General features: G+C 52.2%; 1 protein-coding gene across 1 annotated transcript in view; it reads right to left on the bottom strand.

The window, feature by feature from the left end:
• Window positions 1-22,306, bottom strand: part of CDH22 (cadherin 22, type 2) — a gene marked incomplete at its 5' end in the record, with an annotated part of 77,571 nt that overhangs the window by 27,321 nt on the left and 27,944 nt on the right. Inside the window, 3 exons of the mRNA XM_011928875.1 lie at window positions 8,904-9,157; window positions 11,574-11,767; window positions 15,412-15,579. Coding sequence (XP_011784265.1) covers window positions 8,904-9,157; window positions 11,574-11,767; window positions 15,412-15,579 — 616 coding nt within the window. The remainder of the gene's footprint in view (window positions 1-8,903; window positions 9,158-11,573; window positions 11,768-15,411; window positions 15,580-22,306) is intronic.

Genomic DNA, 22,306 nt, shown 5'->3' with positions numbered 1-22,306 from the left:
TGTCCAACACATGTCTCGGGCAGCGGCGGCCCAAAGAGGCCCCGCCAGCTCCGGCCGCCGCTTCCCCATGCTGATAACGCTGATGGGGGCGCCGCGAGGCTGCGCGCGGACAAAGGCCTCGAATGCCAAGCGAGCGCTCATTGTGCGCCAGGACAAAGCAGCCTGGTAAGGAGGGGGGCCTGCGCAGCCACCCGGCCCCTCCCACAGGCAGGAGGAAAGGGGCCTTTTTGTAGTCTCCCAGAGTGGGGAGGGGAGGACCCCAGAAGCATTGCCTGCTGGGGGCCCAGAGCCCTGAGATGACCCGTCAGTGAGGCCTCGGCTGCACTGCGAAACCTCTCTGGGCCTCAACTACCCCATCTCTGAAATGGGGCTATTGACACCCAGTGGAACTTCGTGGCTCTGAAAGCAGTCAGAGCTGGGTTTGAATCCTCTGCCACTGATTCTATCTGTATGACCTTGGGCAAGTCACTCCTTGGCTTCTGTTTGCTCACCTGAAAAAGGGGATGACTCCTACTCACCTCACATTGTGGTGTTAGGGGAGGGGTGGGGCATACAGGACAGCCCTTATGCTTTTCATGTTTACTGTCCTGGAGGTGAATGCCTATGGCAAACTGTAAAGGGCCGTGCCTATGGGTGTAGTGGGCATTATAAACCAATCCCCCGAATCCCCAATTTAATGCTCCATCCTGTTCCTAAGCTGCTAAACCCGTATTCTTCTTGCCCCTGGTCACCTTGAGTCCCATTGGCCTGGGTGAAAGTACATGGGGAGGTTCAGACCCATGATTATAATTCCTCCCTAGCATGCACTTAACAGTTTGGAGCCTGCTTCTCCCCCGACCATCCCTCCATTCATTCCTTTATGCCCTAAACACTAATTGAGTGCCTTCTCTGGGCTGGTCTGTGCTAGACTCTGGGGATAAAGTGGCAAGTGAGATAGAAGAGGTCTCTGCCAGGCATCTTATGAGGCTGATGTGGTCTCCATTTTACAGATGAAGACACTGAGGTCCAGAGAGGAAACTTGCCAAGCTTAGAGCTGCCAAGTAAGGTTGTGCAGGTTGTGTCATGCACAAAGATACCAGGCCGAAGTGGGGAAGCGGGGATGAATTCCAGGGAGCCTTCTGCTTGCCCAGCCACGTGTCCTAGACCAGGAAGTATCAAAGGGGGGGCCTGTTTCTTATTTACACAAAGGTGACATGAGCTAGTGATGCTGATGCCCTGCTCAAGGGTACACAGCGACTCTGTCACAGAACTGAAAGTTGAAACCAGATCGGGGATTCCCTCCCAGAGTTCTTTTTAGCCTGACTGACAGTCCATCCAAAGTTGAACCAGCCAAAGCCTGGATGCATGAAGCTTCAGGTCCCCTTTGCCCCAGCCTGGCCCTGTCAGATATCTGAGTCCAAAGGAGGTTGAAGGAGGCTCTTGAGCATCAGCTCAGCTGGAAAGAACCTTGGCGACCTCCTCCCATTCTACAGGTGGGAGGATAGAGGCCGGGAGAGGACCAGAGACATGACACAGCCTCGGCTCCTGATCCCTTGTCAGGGCTGGGTGAGAGGCCGGGTTGATGGGAGAATGCCAACTGCCTTCTTGTTGTTTCTCCTCCCTTCTTGGCTCACAGCTCTCTCCTCTCTCCTCCCTTGCTGCTGCTGCTGCTTCTCCTCCTCTTCCTCCTTCTCCTTTTCCCTGTTTTTCTCTTTTGTTCTTTCCTCGAGGGGAAGGGAGGGGCTGGAATCTAAGTGGAGGCAGCTGTTCCCAAGGCCATAGGGTGGGGGCAGCGGGCACCCACCATTAACCAGCTAAAGACTTGGGGCTGGGGGTCAGTGCCGTTGGCTGAGCCCAGGTGTTTTTGTTCCAGCTTAGGGAGCCAGAGAGTGAGTGGGAGGGAGGGAAGCAGTGAGGGGTGGGAGGAAGCAGTGTGTGGCAGGGACTGTGGCCTGGCAAATGTAGGGGTGGAGGGGTGGGGTGGGGGCGAAGCTTGTGCAGCTCATGTGTAGTGCTCGCATGGGTCATGTGTTTGGTCTGTGTTGTGGCTGGACAGTGTGTGTTTTGTGTGGCGTCAATATGTGAGTGGTGTTCTGTGTGTGTGAGATTGTGCATTATATTTGAGCAGCAGCTCAAGAGGCAGCAGCTCAGCCCTGGATCTGGATCCAGGTCTGCGTTGCCCCCAGGCAAGTCACTTCCATCTTTAATTCCTAGCAAAATAGAGATGATAATCCTACTTTGTACGTTGTCGGGAGAATGAAACGCATGTAAGGTGCCTAACTGAGTTCCAGGAAAATTACTCCATGAATGGGAACTATTGTCACTCTAATTATTATTCAGAGATGTCTGGTGGGAAGTACACAGGAGTCCCCCCAACCCAGTGTGTGGCTTGCATACCTGGGGGCGGGGAGGTACCATGTAGGGACATAGTAGCCTGAGAAGGACAGGAGACAGCTATGGGTCTAGAAGGTTCTGCTTAAATTTTGCAGTCCTACTTCTCATTTGGTGACAACAACCTGAAGGGCAGCAAGGGGAACTAGAACAGGTGAGGCTGGAGGAACAGGGAGAGAATATGAGTTTGTGGCAGCTCGTGTGTGTGTACACCCACATGTGCAAGGGAGGCCTGGGAATGGTGCTTAGGGGTGCAGATCTGATGCCCATCTGCCTAGGTTTGAAACCTAGCTGTGTGACATTGGGCAAGTCACCTCATCTCTCTGTTCTTCAGTTCCCTCCTCTTAAAAATGGAGATAGTAGGCCGGGCATGGTGGCTCACACCTGTAATCCCAGCACTTTGGGAGGCTGAGGCGGGAGGATCACGAGGTCAGGAGTTTGAGGCCAGCCTGGCCAACATAGTGAAACCCTGTCTCTACTAAAAATACAAAAAATTAGCTGGATGTGGTGGCACACGCCTGTAATCCCAGCTACTCATGAGACTGAGGCAGGAGAACCGCGTGAACCCGGGAGGCGGAGATTGCAGTGAGCCAAGATCGCGCCACTGCACTCCGGCCCGGGTGATAGTGCGAGACTCTGTCTCAAAAAAAAAAAAAAAAAAAAAGTGGGGGGGGGATAGTAATACCTACCTCACAGGCTGGTTGTGAGGTTTGGACAAGTGACTACCAATAAATCACTTAAGATGGTTCTTGGTGTACAGATTAGCTCTTACTTTTATTTGTTGAGCAAGACTTTGTGTCATGAGCTCTTTGAATCCTTTCAGATACTGTCATCACTCTCATTTTATAGAGGAGGAAACTGAGGCTTGGAGAAGCAGCCAGGTATCTTGCCCTAGGTCACACAGGGCTAGTTAGTGACAGAGCCAAGCTCCCATGTCTGTTCAGAGCCAGACGTCTAAGAGCATCCTCTTAAGGAGCCAGCCAGGTACACCTGCTGGCATTTCCATGTGTTAGCAACAGCACAAAATGCTGCTGTTGTCAAGGTTAGGGTGGAGAAAATGGGGAGGTGCTGCTTCCTGGCTGGGGGTGCACATGTGGTTTTATGTGCATATATAATGCATGCAGGCATAATAAATAGAGAAGGCTGCAGGCTTATGCACATACAGGCTTTCTGGTGTGCCTGTGTGTGGGCGTATGAACATACATGCAGCCGACTGAATGATGCAGCTGCCACCCAAGCAGCTTGTGTGTGTGTGTGTGTGTCGGGGTGTAGTGGGGGAGCCTCTTCCAAAACAAAGCAACCTGCCTCCTGCTCCACCGTCCCAACCAAGGGATTCCTTTCTGCTCACTCCACCCTATCTGTGACTGTTTTCCCCTACTCCCTTTAGGCATATACTGAAAAGCCCACACATGATGCCTGGAAAATTATATGTGGTTAATACTGGTTGCAGAATGAAAGGGAAAAAATGGGTATGCAGACTACCAAGAAAAATGGTAATGACCATTTCCTGAGGGCCTGCTATATCTAAGCACTTAATCTTTCTTCCAACCCTGAGAGCACCAGGCACAGAACTTGGTATGTGGTAGACATTTGATACCTATGAATGAGGCACATACTATTATGATGCCTGTTTTAGAGATGGGGAAACCAAGGCTCAGAGGAGGTGCATTGACTTGCCCAAGACTCCACAACTGAGCTGGGATTTGAACCCAGATCTCCTCTGATTCCAAAGCCCTTGCACTTTCTGCTGCACCACACTGCAGAGTGCTGGGTGGAGAAATGAAGTGTTCGCTTCCTCTGCTGTAGTGTGGACTAGCTGTTTTTGATGTTCAAAGGAAATTCACGATGGGGCTAGGTGGGAACACGGCTGGGCTGATAAATGGTTGGTCTGTCGGCAAACCTGCCTAATTGAGAGGTGGGCCCATCTGAGCACTTTTCTCCCTCCTTCTAAAGCCTTCTAAGGCTTCCCACTGCCTACACGATAAAGTCCCACTTCTTCATGTGGCATTCAAGGTCCTTCGCAGCCTATCTCCAAGTGCCCTCTTGGCCCTATCATGAGCTTGTCCAGCTGGTCTCCCTGCTCCCAAACTTAACCTCCTGGCTTCATGATTCTGCCCCTGCCACCTCCCCTCCCCATCACTCCAACCTGGGGCACACTCTCCCCATTCCAAGCCTTGTCCCCTTCGTCCCCCTGCAGGGGCCTCTTGGGGCAAACCTCTGTCACTCCCCTTCCTGGTGCATAAATACTCACCCCTCCTTGGAGCTCCTGAACCCCTGCCTCAGCCCAAGCCCACGTGTACCTGGACCTGTCACTGGATTCGTTCACACAGGCCCAGCCTTCCCATTGGCCCATGTCTGAGGCCATCATCTCTGTGGCCAGTGCACAGTGGAGAGCACTGCACAAGTTTAGGAACTGCAGTAACCACAAGGAGAGTAAGAAGCAGGAGTGAAATGGCAAAAGGCTGGATTCAGGAAGTGGTCAGACATGGGTCAAACCCTGGTGCTTCCCCTTTTGAGCTGGGTGGCCTTGGGAAGTCATTTTCCCTCTCTGACTCTCAGTTTCTTCATCTGTCAGATGAGTACAATACCCTCTGAAGGGAAATAAAGTAACATGAGGCACCTTCTACTATCTCCAGTGCAAAGCCTCAGAAAAATCTCTCTGTGCCATCTGCTTTCCTGTAATTTCTAGGCACTCATTGTGTCCTGCAAACCATGCTAGGCAGAGTCTCCCAGGATGCCACTTCATGTCTTCATTTCCAGGGACACACCAAGCTTGTTCCTGCCTCAGGGCCATTCTACTTGCTGTTCCCTCTACCTGGAATGATTTCTCTCACATTTTTGCATGGATGACGCCCCATCATTCTGATCTCAGCTCATGTGGCACATCCCTGACCACTCAATTCAAAGTGGCCCTCTGTGGTCCCAATCCCTCCTTATCCTCTCACTCTATTTTCTTCATAGTGCTTTCAGCAATTATTCCATTTAACCACTTGTTGTCTTCCTGCAGGAGAAGGCAAACTCCATGTGGGCAGGGATCCTGTTTTCTCATCTCTGCTTCCTCACTGCACAGAACAGTGCCGGGCGTAACTCAATGCCGAGTTGCTGCCTGAGCCTGTGACCCTGAGAACGCAGGTGCTGCCAGAATGCAACCCTTAGAGCAAGCTGGGCTCTGGCAGCACACATGGCCTGCGAGGACCCCTTCTCTGTCTCCCATAGTCCCTCACTGGCCTCCCGTTTCCATTTTTGTACCCCACAGTCTGGAAGCTCCACCCCGGTTCTGTCCTTGGCTGAGTCATATTGGTGTCCCCAGGCCTGGCTCAGGGCCTGGCACGGAGGAGGAGCTGGGTAAATGTTTGTGGTGTTAAATTGGACCAGTCTCAAGCTCCTCACTGCCTCCACATCTGAGGAGCCCCAGGGAAGGGGCCAGCAAAGAGAGATGAAAGAAGGTGAGAAGCAGGTTTCAAAGTTGGCCCTTTCAGTGCAGATAAAAGCAGGAGGGAAGGGAGCCAAAGCAGGGAGGAGGGAGAGGACTGAGAGGGGGTGTGGAGAGTGGAATTGGAGAGGAGGGGAGCTGGCAGACGGGAGGACTGACCTGGGGCCAAGGACTCGCCTCCCGCTCCGTGTTCTTACCTCTCTGGGAAAGCCTGCAGAATCCTCCTCCCCTCCCTGGGCCTCAGCTCCCTGACAAACGGGGGTGACAATGCCCTTCCTGGAGAAGTCTGGGCCCAGGCCAGAGGCCAAGGGGGATGTTCACAGACTGTGCCACCAGCCCAGGTGGAAGGGAGTAGAGGAGTTCAGAGGCAGTGGCAGGATGGCATTGGTAGTGAGTGTAGTGAAAGCAGAGTGGGCATTCTTGGCTTCAGGACAGAGTCTGAGCTCCTCGGCCTGCCTCTGAGGCCCTGTTAGACTTCACTTTTGTGCCTCATCTCCCCCAGCCCCCTATAACGATCGAGGTCTGCTCTTCTCTAGCCACACCTACCACTCCTCTGCCTGTATATCTCTGCACAAGCTGTTCCTCTGTCTGGAATGTGCCTCTCCTCATATTTACACCGTACCCAGATACCTAGCTCAGGTCAATTCCCACCTCCTTCAGAAGTCTTCCCAGACCCCTGGGGCTATCTCCCAGTCTGAGAGTCCATGAACAGTTAAGCGGGATAGCATCTGTGTGTCTCACCTAGGGCTGCCATGTAAGGTCGCACGGGCTGTGCACTGCACAATCCTGATAGCACCATTCAGACAGACAATGATGGGGACGTTGCCCTCTGGAGTTACACAATGCAGAGGTCCTCAAATAAACTTTCCCTCCTCCTCTCCTCAATGCCCAGCACAGGGCTAGGCTCATAGTCAGCTCAGGGGTTACTCACTGACTAGGTACAGGGGTTTGGGGAATGAGTCAGGGAGCCCCAATGCCTCCTTCCCATCCCTCTCACACTGGCCATCCCCCCAGCCCCCAAACCTCCTCCTCTGGATCAGTTTCTTCTACAGCCTTTCCTCCCTCCTATCTGAACATCTTCCAACCTAGGCTATTGTCAGAGACTCCCCGTGACCTGCAGCTCCAAGACCCTTCCAGGGACCCCAGATGCCCCATCCCAGCTCCGCCTCTGTCTTGCCTGTGTCTGTGTCTATTTCTTCCCTTTTCCGGCTTCCTCTCCAAGGTGCCCTTCTCTATTTACACATTGCCGGGTCAGTTCCTCTTGTCCTCTTTTTATGGGCTTTTCTTTCTCTCCAGTCTCTTCCTCTCATTGTTGGTCTCTCTACATCTCTGTGAGTCTGTTTTTCTGCCTCTTTTCTCAGTCATTAGTTTTATTTTTTAGTTTATTTTAATTAATTAATTGATTAATTTATTTTGAGACGGAGTTTTGCTCTTGTCGCCCAGGCTGGAGTGCAATGGCACGATCTTGGCTCACTGCAACCTCTGCCTCCGGGTTCAAGCGATTCTCCTGCCTCAGCCTCCAGAGTAGCTGGGACTACAGGCGTGTGCTACCACACCCTGCTAATTTTGTATTTTTAGTAGAGACGGGGTTTCACCGTGTTTGCCAGGCTGGTCTCAAACTCCTGACCTCGTGTGATCTGCCCACCTCAGCCTCCCAAAGTGCTGAGATTACAGGCATGAGCCACCACGCCTGGCCTCTATTTTTACATATCATTAATTCACCACATATTCTGCACGTATCCACTGAGTACTGAGGCCTGGGCTAGGCCCTGCGGGTACAGCAGTGAACAAATAGACGTAAATCCCTACCCTCAGACAGCTTACCTTTCAGTAGGAGAGACAAACAAGATAATCAGAAAAGCAGCATGTCAGATGCTGATGAAAGGTAATAAGGAAGCAGCAGAGGAAGACAGGGGATAGGAAGTATCAGGGCTAGGGGTTGGGGTGGAGTTGAAATTTTAGGAAGAGCGGTCAGAGAAGGTCTCGCTGAGAAGATGACTTTTGAGCAAAGACCTGGAGGAAGTGAGAGAGCAAACTATGGGGGCTATTAGGGCGAGAACATTCTAGGCCGAGGGATCCGCTGTAGCACAGGCCCAGAGTGCAGGTGAGCTTGGTGTGTTTGCAAGGCTGTGAGGGGGCCCGTGTGGCTGCAGCAGAGTGGACTGGAAAGGAGTGGGAGGTGTGGTCTGAGAGGTTCAGGGAGGCCAGAGCTGTCATTGTCAGGGCTTAGGCTTTTATTCTGAGCCTAGTAGGTGTCTTTGGAGGGCTTGGGCAGAGCAGGGCCAGGCTCCGGCTCGCCTCTGAGCAGGATCAGGCTGGCTCCTGCAACAATTCTAGGTTAAAGAGGGGTGAGGACAGAATCAGGGACACCAGCGAGGAGGCAACTGCAATACTCCAGGGGAGAGAAATGGTGGCCTGGACCGAGGTGGTAGCAGCAGAGGTGGTGAGAAGTGGTCAGATTCTGGATCAATTTTTAAGGTAGAGACAGCAGAATTCGCTAATGGATTGAAGGGAGGCATGAGAGAATGAGAGGAGGCAAGGATGTCTCCAACATTTTTCACCTGAACAACTGGAAGGATAGAGCTGTCATTCCCAAGATGGAGATGATGGCAGGCAAACTGGTGTTTGGGTTTTTTATTTATTTTGGTGGAGAGGCCAGGAACCCAGTTCTGAACTTAAGTTTGAGGTGTCTAGCAGAACACCAAGGGAGATGATGAGAGGGAAGTGGGGTGCAGGGAGAAGACTGGGGGAGTCCTGGACACAGGGATGGCCCAGTCGAGAGACCAGGGAGCAGTGTGGCTGCAGCCAGTCCCGCCAGTGCAGTGCCCGCCTCTGTGTCTGTCCCTCCTCGTTCTCTGCCTCATTGGCCTGGCTCCCCTGACTCTCTCATTGACTGTTCTCACATCTGCTTCCTTGGCCCTTTCGCTCTGTGCCTGTTTCTCTCCATCCCTGTGCGCCTCTCTCTGCGCCTCCCTCTCCCACGCAGCCCCCTCCTTTGGCCCTCCCCGCCCCAGCCCTCCTCCCCTCTGCCCGCAGTCTGTCTGCGGGGGCGATGGCGGGATAGCAGGCAGCAGGCGTCGGCCCCGGGCGGGGGTCTCACCGGACGGGCCGGTTGGCGGCGTCGGGGTCCCGCGCCGTCACCACGCCGACCAGGGAGCCCACCTGCGCGTCCTCCTGCACCTCCAGGAGGCGGGAGGGTGGCCGGAACTCGGGGGGCTCGTCCACGTCGGTCACGGCCACGCGCACGATCGCCTGGTCGCGGAACGTGCCCAGGTCGGCGAAGCGGGGGTCCACGAACTTGTTGAGGGCCTCCAGGATCACGGTGTGCACGGGCTGGGATTCGAAGTCCAGGCGCTGGGGGAGGGAGCAGAGGGCCGGTTAGTGGGTGGGGTCTGGTGGGCACTGAGGCCTTCACGAGGGAGGCCAAGGTCACACGTTGTCTCAGCAGGGGCGGCAGGGATGTTTGGGCTGCATTGCAGAACTGACCCAGACCCACTCGGTGGGTTACAGGTGGAGAAACTGAGGCTCCTCGAGGACAGTCTTGCCTCCGGACGCAGCCACTCCAGGCTACCGCGCTGAGCACTCAAACTTCCTGCCTTCCGGCGCAGTGTTGGCATATTTCATTAGTTTATTTCACCAACACAAAGCACCTACTGTGTGCCAGTGCTTTAAATGTATTAACTCAACTTGACATCAACCCTAAGAGGCTTGTATTCTTATGATCGGATTTTACACATGAGGAAATCCAGGCCCAGAAAGGCTCAGTAACTTGCCTGAGTTACTGAGCAGTGAGTCACTAGCAGAGCCAGGATTCCCTGGTATACGGGAGTTAGCAACTAATGTGAGTTGAGCCCGATAAGCCGGGCTGCCTTAGAGCTTTCCTCTGAGATCTGGTTAAATCCATGCTGAGCCTGTGCTTCTTATCGGGGGGTGCTAATGGGTGACCCTCTGATGAATGAGCTCCGTGGCTGTGTGTTAGCTCTGGCCTTCTAAAGACACTGCCTATAGCAAAGAGAAATAGCCATGGTGGAGCTGCAGGGACCTCAGTTGCATGGTGGGGGAGCGATCTGATTGGCAAGAGTGACCTTCCAGGAGACCCACAGCAGGTGCCTGCCCTGTGTATGGGGTCCACTCATTGCTCTCAGAATCCCCCACCCCCAACTTCTCCAGCAGCAAAAACATCCATGTCCTGCCTCCAGCCTGTTGCCTGGGAAATCAGGATGCAGAGAGGCAGGCGGTGGCCTGGCCTAAGAGTGAGCGATGGACTCTGTAGCCAGGCCATCAATCTGCTCCCTGAGCCATCACTGACTCCGCAGAGACACCCTAGGTGCCACTGCTGGAGCAGGCAGTAGGAGGGGGCCTAAGAGCTGGGGTGGGGGAGATTAAGCAGCCCAGGGGATGAGAGCAAATGCTGTGCTGGAGTCCCCAGGCTAAGTTTGAAGCCTGATTCTGCCGCTCTGTGAAGCTGGGTTTCTCTGGGCCTCTAATTCTCCATCTGTAAAATGGGCTCATCTAACAGTTAAGGACAAATGGAGATCAAAAGACTGGAAATCACCAGTGCTTAAAAGAGGGAGATTCTAGAGCTGACCCCCTGGGCCTGTATCCCTACTGAACGATGCTAGATGCGTGGCCTTGGGAAAGTTACCGAACTTCTCGGGGCCTCGGTTTCTCATCTATAAAATGAACGATAACAGTATCTCAGAGGGTTGATGAAGGGATCAAATGAGTTAATATGCAGAAAGTAGTTGAAGGGCGCCTGGCACGTGGCAAGCACGTTATCACAAGTAGTAGCTATTATATTATTATCCTCTGAGAGGGAGTTGAAGGAACTGGGCGTTTTCTCTATCCTCAAGCCCTCAATGCCAGGTAAAGAGCGGGTCATTATGTGCTTGCTGAGTGAAAGAGGGACTGTTGAGGGCAGATATTTCTGGAGGTCCTGGAAGGCAGAGCTCAGGCTGATAGGCACAGATTTAAGGAGACCGATGCCGGCTGAATGGGAGGAGGAAGAGCTGGACAGTGGCAGAAAGTGAGCATTCTGTCCCTGGAGATATACAAACAAAGGCCTATGACCACTTTTGGGCTAGTGCAGGGGACTTAGACCTCCCATGGGAGAGTGGGGTCGGAGTGGGTGGTCTTAATGGACTTTGCAGCCCTGAGTTGCCAAGCCCCTGACCAAGTCCTGGAAGACGGATTTTTGCCTCTTTATTTGACCTCCCTAGGGATTGCTGAGTTTGCAGTTTTAGTTTCTGGTTCCTGGGCCAGCCAGTGGGCAAGGAAGGCTGTTAGACTCAGGAAGGAAAGAGCTTTGGAGTCACCAGACCTGGGTTCAAATCTCTACTAGGTACCTTACAGCTGTCACCTTGGGCAAGCCCCTTTACCTCTCTGAGCCTCTATTTTCTTAGTTGTAAAAATGAGGATAGTGACCTCAGCTTCAGAGGGAAACATGAAGATTAAAGGGAATGAGGAGTGTGAAGAGCCTGGCAAGGATGTGAAGCACACATCAGAGTATTTGAGGGTGTGGATTCCCATCTGGATTGAACCCCGGCTCTGACAACCAGCTGTGCAACCTCAGACAGGTCACTTCACCTCTCTATGCCTGGTTTGCAAAAGGGGAATGATACCATCAGTGTTTTTCCAGGTTGGTCCTGGGCCTCTAGAGAGAACTAATCCATTGAGTGGAGTGAGATGGGTGTATTTGGCTGCCCAGAGGCCTCCCTGATCCTCCTGCCCCTGAGGTCTGCCTCCCCCATCCCTCCTGAGGCAGCTGCACCTTCTGCACTACGATGATGGCCTCCTGAGTGTCGCTGTCTGTGGTGACCTTGAACACATCGCCGCCGCTGCCGCTCTCCTCCTTAAGGTGGTAAGTCATGTCCGTGTTCTCTCCCACGTCTGAGTCTTCAGCCTTCACACGTCCCACGGCCGTTCCGATGGGGGCTGACTCCTGGATGCTGAACTGGTACATCTCTGTGGGGGACACGGCCATGAGCAGGGATGAAGGCAGCCCCTACCCCAGCCTCTGCCAGCGGCGGGGGAGGGGACAAGGGGGCCCAGGTGAGCCTCTATGGAGGACAGTGCTTGAAAGGGGCTCTCAGCTTGGCCAAAATGGGGGCTGGGTGAGGCATGTCCCCTGCAGGAGTTTGGGTGGCAGTGCAAAGGGAGGTTTTTAATTCTGACCTTTGGTTTTATTCACTGGTTGATTTGGGAAAATGCCTGCAGTTCTTTGGGCCTCAGTTTCCCTACCTAGCCAGTGACAGGGACAGAGGAGCACAGTGATAAAGGCTAAGGCTCTGGAGTCAGTCCTAGCTGTGTAACCTTGAGCCTCAGTTTCCTCATCTGTAAAATGGAAATAAATATTGATGGTGCCTTCCTAACAGCTGTGTGGTTATGACAACTAACTTAGATGATGACGCCTGTAACATGCTTAGTGCAGTGCCTGGCACTTGGTAGCTACTCAAGAAATAGAATAAATTGTGTTAAAATGGTGGGGCTTCATACTGATTTTGCTGTTGATGTTAACAGTAGTTACTCCTTCGTTTCAACGTATACATTGAGCACCTATGATGTCCCCAGACATCATGCAGTTCTAGGGACTATGGTTATAGCAGCAAATAAAATGGACCAAAATTTCAGCTCTCATGTTGCTTTCCTCTTAATAGAAAGGGAAAGACACTAAACAATCACATCAGTGAAACATACGGTATGTCCAACGGTGATAGGTACTTAGGAGAGAGAGAAAGCAGGGAAGGTGCAGGAGTGCTGATGAGGGTGTCACGCAGTTTTAAATAAGCCGATGGAGAAAGGCCTCTCAGAGAAGATGACATTTCTGCAAAAGTCAGAAGGAGGGGAGGGAGCGAGCCAAGCAGATATTTAGGAAAGAGCTTTCTAGACAGAGGGAGCAGCAGGTGCAAAGGCCCTAAGGTGGGTGCTGTGTCTGGCATGTTGGAAGAATGGCAAGATGGCCGTGTGGCTGGAGGGGAGGAGCAGAGGGGAAACCAGAAGGAATGAGATCAGATGGGATGGAGGCTGCTGCCTGCTCTCCAACCAGAGCTGAGGTCGAGGTGAGGATGACTTGCTAAGTGATGGGCCAGCCTAGCTGAAGCAGGGACTGTGGGGATGTGTCTCTTGGGGGCTCCACAGGTCTTGGTAACCCTTGCATAGAGTGGCTGCCTCTGATTCATCCTCATACAGCAGCCGAGGTGGGACACTTTCTGAAACACAAGCTGAACATGCCACTCCCCTGCTTTAATCCATTCCATAGCTCCCCATTGCCCTTGGGATGGAGTTATGCAAGCCCCTTGGCCTGCCCTACAAAACGCTGCCTGGCCCCTGCTGGCTTATCCAGCTTCATCCTCCAATCCCCACTCCGTCTCTAGCTTCAGCCTTGCTGAAGTTCTTGTGATTCTGCAACTCTGACTCTCTCTCTCACCTCCAGGCATCCCCTCTCCCTGTCCTCCTCTCTGCCTTTGCCTTCCCAATTCCCGCTCTGCCTTCTAGTCTCACCGAATGTTACCTCCTCCAGGGAACCCTCCCAGACCTCCAGGCTCTGCTCCTGTGCTCCCTTGGCCGCCAAGCTTATCCCATTGTTAGAATTACTGCATTTTTACTCTCATTTTCTGTTTATTCTGTCTCTCGGGTATGAGCTCTTGGAAGAAAGGGACCACATCTCTTATTCATCAGGCATTCCCAGTGCCTGGCAGAATGCCAGGCTGTCGCATAAATGAAATGTGTGAGGGACTAGTGAGTGTATGAATGAAAACCAGCATGAGTTACCAGTAGACACCCACCAGATTAACACAAATCAAAGAACGTGACAGTACCAAGAGTCAGTGAGGATGTGGTACAATGGACATGTACATTTCCTCATAGGGGAAAAGAGTTTGGCTTTATTTGGTAAAGTTGAAGATAAGTACATCCCATGACCCAGCAATTTCACTCCTCTATATCCATAGAGAACAAGTGCAAATGGGCACCTGGAGACCTGGGGCAACAAGGTTCAAAGCAGTCTCCCTCCCCATAGCCCCAAACTGGAAATAATGCCCATGTCCACCACCACCAGAATAGACAATTATGGAATACTATACAGCAAAGAAAATGAATAAATTATAGCTACCAGCAACGTAAGTTCATAAACGTAATTTTGAGAGGTAAAAAGCAAGACAAAAACAATTCGTATTGTATGATTCATCCCATTTACATAAGATTCAAAAATGGATGAAATTAGACTTCTGTCTGGTGATGCCTACGTAGATGAACAGACTCAAAAGATGACTATCACAAAAGCAGGTGGTGGGTAACTGGAGGGAGGAGTTGGGGAATAGGCTATGATCAGGAAAGGGCATATTAGGGCTTCTCGGGTCCTGGCTGGTGGTCACAGGAGTGTCTGCTTTATACTTATTTGTTGGACTGAACATTTATATTTTATGTTCTTTTTGTGTGCCATAGTTCGTGATAAGAAAGACAGAAAGAAAAAGAAAGGAAGGAGGAAAGGAAGGACGAGCAGGAAAGCAAACCTCTGGGGAACCTGGCCTCCTCCTCTCTGCTCTGCCCCACCCCTTCCAGCTCAGAGCTCATTCAAAGCCTGGCACAAACGGGCAGAAGACTGGGTGGGGGTGCATCCCACCCATCCCACCTGTCTGCGTGGGCCTTCAGGGGCTGGGGTGGGCTGGGAGATTGGGCAGTGGGATGGCTTCCATGCCAGGCTCCCTGGCACCGGGAAGCCGGTTGGTGAGCTCAGCCCACTCCGCTCTCTGTCTGAGCTGAGGCTGTAGGCCGCACTGATGCTGCGCTCTCAGCTAAGGGATTGGATTCCCTTATCTCTCGGGGGTCAGTCCCCTGTGGCGGGGCCTAATGTGAGAGCAGCAGACCTTAAGTAATGACTCACCCGATAGGAATCAGCCCAGCTCCCCGCGGCATTTAGTCTCTGCCAGCTTTGGTGGCTTCCCTGTCGTGGCTCTCGGCCTGAGCCTGGGACAGAGGGGCTGGCTGGGCTGATAGGGAGCTGGGAGGCTGGGCCGGAGACATCCTCCAGTCCCCGCTGTGCCAGCAGAGGCAGGGGGTGGAAAGGCCTCCTAATTCAGAAGCACAGAGTCCCACTACCCAGGCTCAGAGGAGGAGGGAAATGCCTGTCACTCAGACTTAGTTTTTCTCTGCACAACCTCCATCTGTCTGGGGGCTGAGCTGCCTCTGCCTAGATCCCTGGGCACCCCCTTTCTCCCCAATACCTTCCCTTTGCAAGCCTAGGTCAGCGGCATGGGATTGTCCAACAAGTGGCTAGGGGAGTGGGCAGGGGCCAGCGAGGGGTTGGAGGATGGACAGAAGGGTGGATGGGTGGGGCTCCCCCTCTGCCGGAAGCAAGAGGAGGTCTGGGAAGGTGATGGCATGTTACTTGGCTCTGTGGGGCATCGACCAGCCCCAGGGTCTTCCTTGGTAGGAGGCATGGTTGGAGGAGGGCTGGGGGATAGCTGGTGGCTTGGGAGGACAGACAGACAGACAGGGGGAAGCCCTTCTTTTGGTGGGAAGTCTAAAGGGAAGCTGGGGTTGGCAGGTGGCTTGGATGGGCTAACAGACAGACACACAGACGCTCCTTCCTCTGGGAAGGCCTCACTCACTCTGCGGGAAACGGGGTGGGTTGTCATTGACGTCGGTGACTACGATGGTGACGGTAGTGGAGCCCGAGAGGCCACCCAGCTGACCCGCCATGTCTGTGGCCTGGATCACCACCTCGTAGCGCTCCTGGCTCTCGCGGTCGAGGTCAGGCACAGCCGTCCGGATTACACCTGTGAGTGAGTGAGAGTGAGGCCAGGATGCCCCACACCAGCTGCCCACTGATGTGGAGACCCCTGTACAGGTGGGATTCAGACCCCATGACTCCTGGGGAAATTCAAGTTCAGGAGGAGAGTGGGCCACACAAGGACATCTATGTGGCCACTATGTGGGACAGGGTTCAGCAGCTTCCACGCACACTCACACATGCTCATACAGATACAGATACACATGTCCACGCAGATATACTCACACATGCTCACACACACGGTCACACAGATAGACTCACACACTTGCTCATACAGATGCAGATACACATACACACATGCTCACACAGATGCACACACATGCTCATATACTCACATACACTCCTGCAGATACATTCACACAGGCTCACACAGAATAACACACACAGGCTCATGCAGATACATTCACAAACTCATACACACTCCTATAGATACACTCACAAACACTCACACACACTCATATACCCTACAGATCCAGTCACGTGCTCACACTCACACAGACTCATACAGAATTACATACAGGCCTATACAGATAACCCACACACTTACCTGCCCATGCAGAAACGCACACGGGCTCAGATACACTCACACATCCATACAGAAACACGTATACTCACACCTGGACATACAGATGTGTTTTCATAAATAACTCATACTCACATACACACAAACACACAGATACACTCTCAAATACACACAACGATCCACACACACACATACTCTCAAATACATATCCTCCCCCACACACACACAGACACACTGACATATACACATACACTCTCATACACACTTTAACACATACACACACTGAAATACATATGCTTTTTTTTTTTCTTTTTCTTTTTTCTTTCCTTTTTTTTTTTTTTTTTAAACAGACTCTCACTTTGTTGCCCAGGCTAGAGTGCAGTCATGCGATCTCAGCTCACTGCAACCTCCTCCTGGGTTCAAGCAACTCTCCTGCCTCAGCCTCCTGAGTAGCTGGGACTACAGGCGTGCACCACTATGACCGGCTAATTTTTGTATTTTTAGTAGAGACAGGGTTTTGCCATGTTGGCCAAGCAGGTCTCGAACTCCTGGCCTCAAGTGATCTGCCTGCCTCGGTCTCCCAAAGTGCTGGGATTACAGGCGTGAGCCACTGCAACTGGCCTCAAATACATATAATTTCAAACATACTTGCTCATACACATTGCACATGCAGTGTCTCTCACACAGACACAACACAAAAGCAACAGAATGGACTATTCGGTTTACTAAAAAGAGGACTGCAAGCTAGAACCTGCCACTGTGTGACTCCCCTGGGCAACTAATCCCACTTTTGTGGCCTCAGTTTCCCCACTTGACATTCTATGCATGAACCAGGTCTGTGTCAGTAACGCACAGCCCAGAGCCAGGCATGGAGCAGCAGCTTGGCGGGTGTGAACTGGACTCATGTCCACACTCATGTACACTCACTGTGCTGTCACACTCACCTGTATACACACACGCAATGTAGTTCACACATTTGTAGAGTATGGACATAAGAACACATACAAAGTCCCTTACACACGTGCACACTCACAGCTACCATCACACACTCTTATTCACACCCTCCTCCCACAACCAAATTATCCCCCAGCCCTAGAGGCCCACCCTCACCCTCTCCAGGCCCTAGATCCTCTGTCCAGGCATCAGCTAATTGCTGAGCAGACAGTCTTCCAAGCTGCTATTGGAAGCGGGGAGGGGAGCAGGCGTGGGGGTGACCGCAAGATTAATTCTGCTGTGGGGAAGACTGGGCTTCTTGTCTCCCTGCCAGTAGAAGAGACAAGGGTAGGGCGGGGGAGTCGATGAGACATTCAGAGCCTCTCCCACCACCCACTCCAACCTGCTGAGCACAGGTGGTGACAGGTGGTGCCTGGGGCCTGTGTGCCAGGTGGTGTCATGCACCAGCAGCCCCATGCTGCGCCCCACAAAACCCAAGCTCCAACACCTGATGTCCCCCAACAGTCCCCAGATTCCCATACAGGCAACAGAACGGAAGGAGAGGCTGTAGTGTGTGTGTGTATGTGTGGTGTTTGTGTGTGTATTTCTGCGTGTACCTGTGGTAGAGTAGCCAGAGGTGGGGCGCCTAAGGGGTGGTCCCACTTTCATGGGATCACGTGCAGATATGGAATGGGTATTCTATCTAATCAAGGGTCACACAAACCCTCTATCAGTGGCCTTCTCAATGCCTCAGTAGACCCCCTGCTAACCCCTTCTCTGCCACCATTGGTCTTCCCAGGAACAGGGGAGTCTTGGCAGTGGATTGCCTTGGGATAAATTCCAGATCTACCATTTCTTTGGTCATGTGATTTTGAGCAAATCCCTTCACCTCTTTGAACCTCAGTGTCCTTATCTGTAAAATGTAACAACCACCATACTGACTTAAACAACAGGATTTCTCAAACTTGGCACTGCAGACATTTTGGGCAGAATAATTCTCTGTAGTGTGTGTGTGTGTGTGTGTGTGTGTGTGTGTGTGTGTGTGTGTGTGTGTGTGTGACCTGCACGTTGTAGGATATTTACTAGCATCCTTGGCCTCCCACCACTAAATGCCAGTAGCACTAACTGTTGCCTTAGTTCCAAAACTGTCTCCAGACATTGCCAAATGGACCCTGGGGCAAGATTGGTTGAGAACCACTCGTACAGGATTTCATCTCATGAGAATTACATGTAATAAAAATTATTATTATTGTTATTCTAAGCACCTTAGGTGAATTGCCTCATTTAATCCTCTCAATATTCATATGTGGAAGGTGCTGTGATTATACCCATTTTATATATGAGGAGACAGAGGCACGGAGAGGCTAAGTACCTTGTTGAAGGTCACACGTGTAGAAAGTGCATAGCCAGGACGCTGAGGCTTTGCAGCCCTGGATAGCAGGGGCTGTACAGGGAAGGTGGGGTGTATCATATTCTCCACCCTGGGGTGTTGGAAAGAGAGAACAGAAGGCAGACAGAGGGGAGGAAGAGAGTGAAGGTGATGGACAGGGAAGAGGAGAGAGAGAAGAAAAGGAGTCCCAGGGAAAGAGAGGCAGGGAGAAACCTAGTGAGAGACAAGAGGAAAGAGACAAAGAAGAAGGGAAGAAAGGAAGGTAGGGGAGGGGAACAGAGAGAGAGGGAGGCTGAAAGAGACAGAAAAAGAGAGAAGAGAAGATGGGGGGGGTTAGATAAACCAGAGAAAGTCAGAGATACCCAGAAAGAGACAGTAAGAGAGAAACAGAGACCTGGAGAGAAACAAAGAGGAAGAGAAAGAAAGGAGGGAAGAAAAATGGGCAAAGAACAACTAAGAGAGCGGGAGCAGACATACAGAAAACTGAGAAAGAGACGCAGGAAGGGTGAAGAAAGATGGTGGGGGGTGGGGAGGGGAGGGCAGGTAGGCTTACAGTGCAGCAGCCGCCAGGCCAGGGAGCAGGGGGTCCCAGGTAGAAAGGTGGAGAGGGAGTGACTTTAGCTGAGCACCTGCTGTGTGCTAAGCTTTGCGCTGGTCACTTGCCATCCAGGACCTCAGTGAATGTAGAGGATTCATGGTAGGATCTGGGGTCACTGTGCATCTATGGGCTTGGGCACCAAAGGCTCAGTGTCCCAGATCTGAGTAGGGGTTGGAGCTGGGGTCTGGCTCCACTTCTGTGAGTGAGAGAGGCTCCATGTGGCTGCCCTCTTTGCTGTCCCTGTCACTTCCAGCTCCTGAGGAACTGGGGACACGACACTCTTCTCACTTGGAAAGGTCCTGAAGCCTTATAGCGTGTAGGATTCAGGTGCCATCTCTGAGTGTGTGTGAGTTGGGTCCCCAGAGGCCACACTGCCCCTGGGCCTTGTTCTCGGGATCCAGGGAACAGGGTCGGTTGCTATGGTGACAGTGCCCAGTGAACCACACCTTCCGGTATCCATGCCCTTGGGTCATTCCCTCCCACATTGACTCTGGCCAATGGGACATCAGCAAGTGTGCGCTGGCCAATAGGACATCAGCAAGTGTGACAAAAGCAGAGGTTTGATAAGCCCCTGTATGCTGCGGCTTGTCCTCTTGGAATCCTGAGACCACTGTACTGTGAAGAAGCCCAGGATAAAAGGCCACATGGAGAGGGAGGCCTAGTCATACCAGCTGTCCCAGCGAAGTCGCTCCCAGCGACCCGACAGCTGACTGTTGCTGCATGAGTGACCCCAGCAAAAGAACTGCCCAGCTGACACACCAAATTGTGACAAATAATAAATTATTGTTGCTTTAAGCAACCACACTTTGGGGTGGGTTTTTTTTTTTTTTTTTTTTTTTTTTAACATAGCTCTAGATGACTGATACAGAAATTCAGTTGGCTGGGCCATTCCTCTGCTGATTTTGTCTGGGCTCACTCACACAGCTGAGCCTAAACCGGAGGAGCAGCTGACTGGAAGGTCCAAGATGGCTCATTTACATGTCTGGCAGTTGGTCTTGGCTGTCGGTGGGGACACATTGGTTCTTTCATCCTCCAGTAGGCTGGCTTCCTTACATAGCAGTCTCAGGACTGTGTTCCAGGACAGTAAAAGTGAAAGCTGCGAGGTCTCTTAAGGCCTAATGTCAGAATTTGCATAACATTACTTCTGCCACATTCTATTGGCCAAAGTAGTCCCAGGTGAACCCAGGTTCAAGGGGTGGGGAAACAGACTCCACCTCTTGCCTGGAACAGTGGCAAAGTCACATTACTAAGAGGCCGTGTGCAGGGCAGGGAGGAATTGATAACGTATTTTTCTGTCTACTATGTTCTGCTCCACTCTCTTCCTCCTGATGCTGGGAGAAGCACGGTGGAGACTATTGCCCTCTGGAAGATCTAGGGGTACAACAATTCTAAATCAGTCCATGAAGTTGCTCTTGAAGCCTTCCAGCTCTTTGACTTCATCCATTCACTCATTCATTTGTTACAGTCTTGCTGAGGGCCTACTACAAATGCCAGGGCTGCACAGAATCAGATAGGCTGCAGTGTGAAAAGGAGGACTCTGGGGCCAGACAGATATAGGCTCGTCTTCTTTCCACCACTGACATGCTAGCTGACCGTGGTCGAGTTCCTGGACCTCTCTGAGCCTCTGTTTCCTCCTATATAAAATGGGGACACGAACCTGGTAGGGCTGTTGAGAGTACTGAATGAGAGGAAGCTTCCAGCAGCAGGCCTCACATTTTGGAGATGCCTTGCTGATCTCTTTCCTCAAGTTCTGGATTGGATACCTCCATAAGTAAGTTTCACAGAGGCAGAGATCCATGCTGGTCTTGTTCATCTCGTATCTATAGGGCCTGGCACTCAGCAAGTGCTCAAATGACATTTTGACTGGCTGACTCCCAGTGCCCCTCCACTGCCCCTCTCACAACCTGGGTGTCGCTATCTATTTGCTTCTCTGCTAGAGCAGAAGCTCCGTGAAGGCAGAAACCAGGTCTAGTTCCTTATCCTGACCCCAGGATCTGGCATTTAGAAGGTGCTCAACAAATGTTAGTTTCATTCCCTCCCTGTAAAATGGACGACTCTGGCTCAGTTGAGAATTTTCAGCAGAGATCTTGAAATCTCATAGAATATTTCTATTCCTGCTGGGGTGGTGGTGGGCGGGGGCTGGTAATTATAACCTGGCCTCAGCTCCCGCAGCCTTGTCTTCACCCATCGTCCCCAGTTCCAGCTGTTGTCCTGGCCGCCCCTGCCGTCCCCTCCAAATGCTGCAAAAGGGGCCCTGGAGCCCGTGTGATGCCTCATTAGCCCGCAAATGCCATCCCTGTCGGCCCTGTGGGGGGCCTGCTGGCAGGCCTGGCCTTTAAAACACACAACTTAATTCCTCCTCTGGCATTGGGGCCTCGCGGCGCCCCGCCTCCTCCCTTCCCTCACACCTTCCTCCCAGGCCCCGTTCCGGTTCTGCTCCCTGCTATCTGCACAGCGAGAACAGACTGTACCTCGCAGCAGCTGCTATATATAGACCCGCATCAGCGGAATATTCCTGGCTGGGGAAATGAAGCTGGGGCTGGGAATGGCACCAGGGCAGCTCTTGCCGTGGGGCTGTGGGCAAGGGGAGGCAAAACCTGGTTCTTCCTGGGACGTGCCAGAAAGGACCCTTTCAGACTGAAGAGTTGAGGGACTCTGGAGCAGGGACCCCATTTGAACTCCTTCACCTGCCTTGCCTGCTCCTCACTTTCTGACCTCTTGGGAACTGTTCCTGCTCCCCCAGGCCCTGTGGCCTCCCAGTTGTCACCATCTTCTGGGGACCTCTGCAGCGGGGGATGCTGTTTCTTAGAAATTGGCTGTCCTTCTCACTCTCATGTCCTCCCCACTCTCTGGTCCTTCATCTGCCTAGCCTTGCTACCTCCCAAGACTCAGTCTTGGTCCTTCTCTTATTTCTATGTTCTTTCTTCCCCCCATCTCCCCAAGGTTTATCAACCCTAAGGTCCCCACCTCCTCAGGCTGAATGCATGAAGCCTTCCTCATCACCATCACTATCCTTTTGTGCCGGGGCTCAGGCTGCGCACTTCAGACACTTCCTGTTCCTTTGGCCTGCATTGTTGGTCCCCAGAAATCTGCATGGCTCATACCTTCACTGCACTTGGTCTCTGCCCCAAGGTCACTTCCCCAGAGAGGCCTGTTGTGATTTCTTTCTTTCTTTCTCTCTTCCTCTCTCTCTTCCTCTCTTTCTTTCTTTCTTTCTTTCTTTCTTTCTTTCTTTCTTTCTTTCTTTCTTTCTTTCTTTCTTTCTCTTT

This window comes from Colobus angolensis, unplaced genomic scaffold, assembly GCF_000951035.1.
Source record: "Colobus angolensis palliatus isolate OR3802 unplaced genomic scaffold, Cang.pa_1.0 Scaffold8, whole genome shotgun sequence".
Classification (NCBI taxonomy): Eukaryota; Metazoa; Chordata; class Mammalia; order Primates; family Cercopithecidae; genus Colobus; species Colobus angolensis.
Note: the sequence above shows the minus strand (reverse complement) of the source record. Positions and strands in the feature narration are given on the sequence as shown.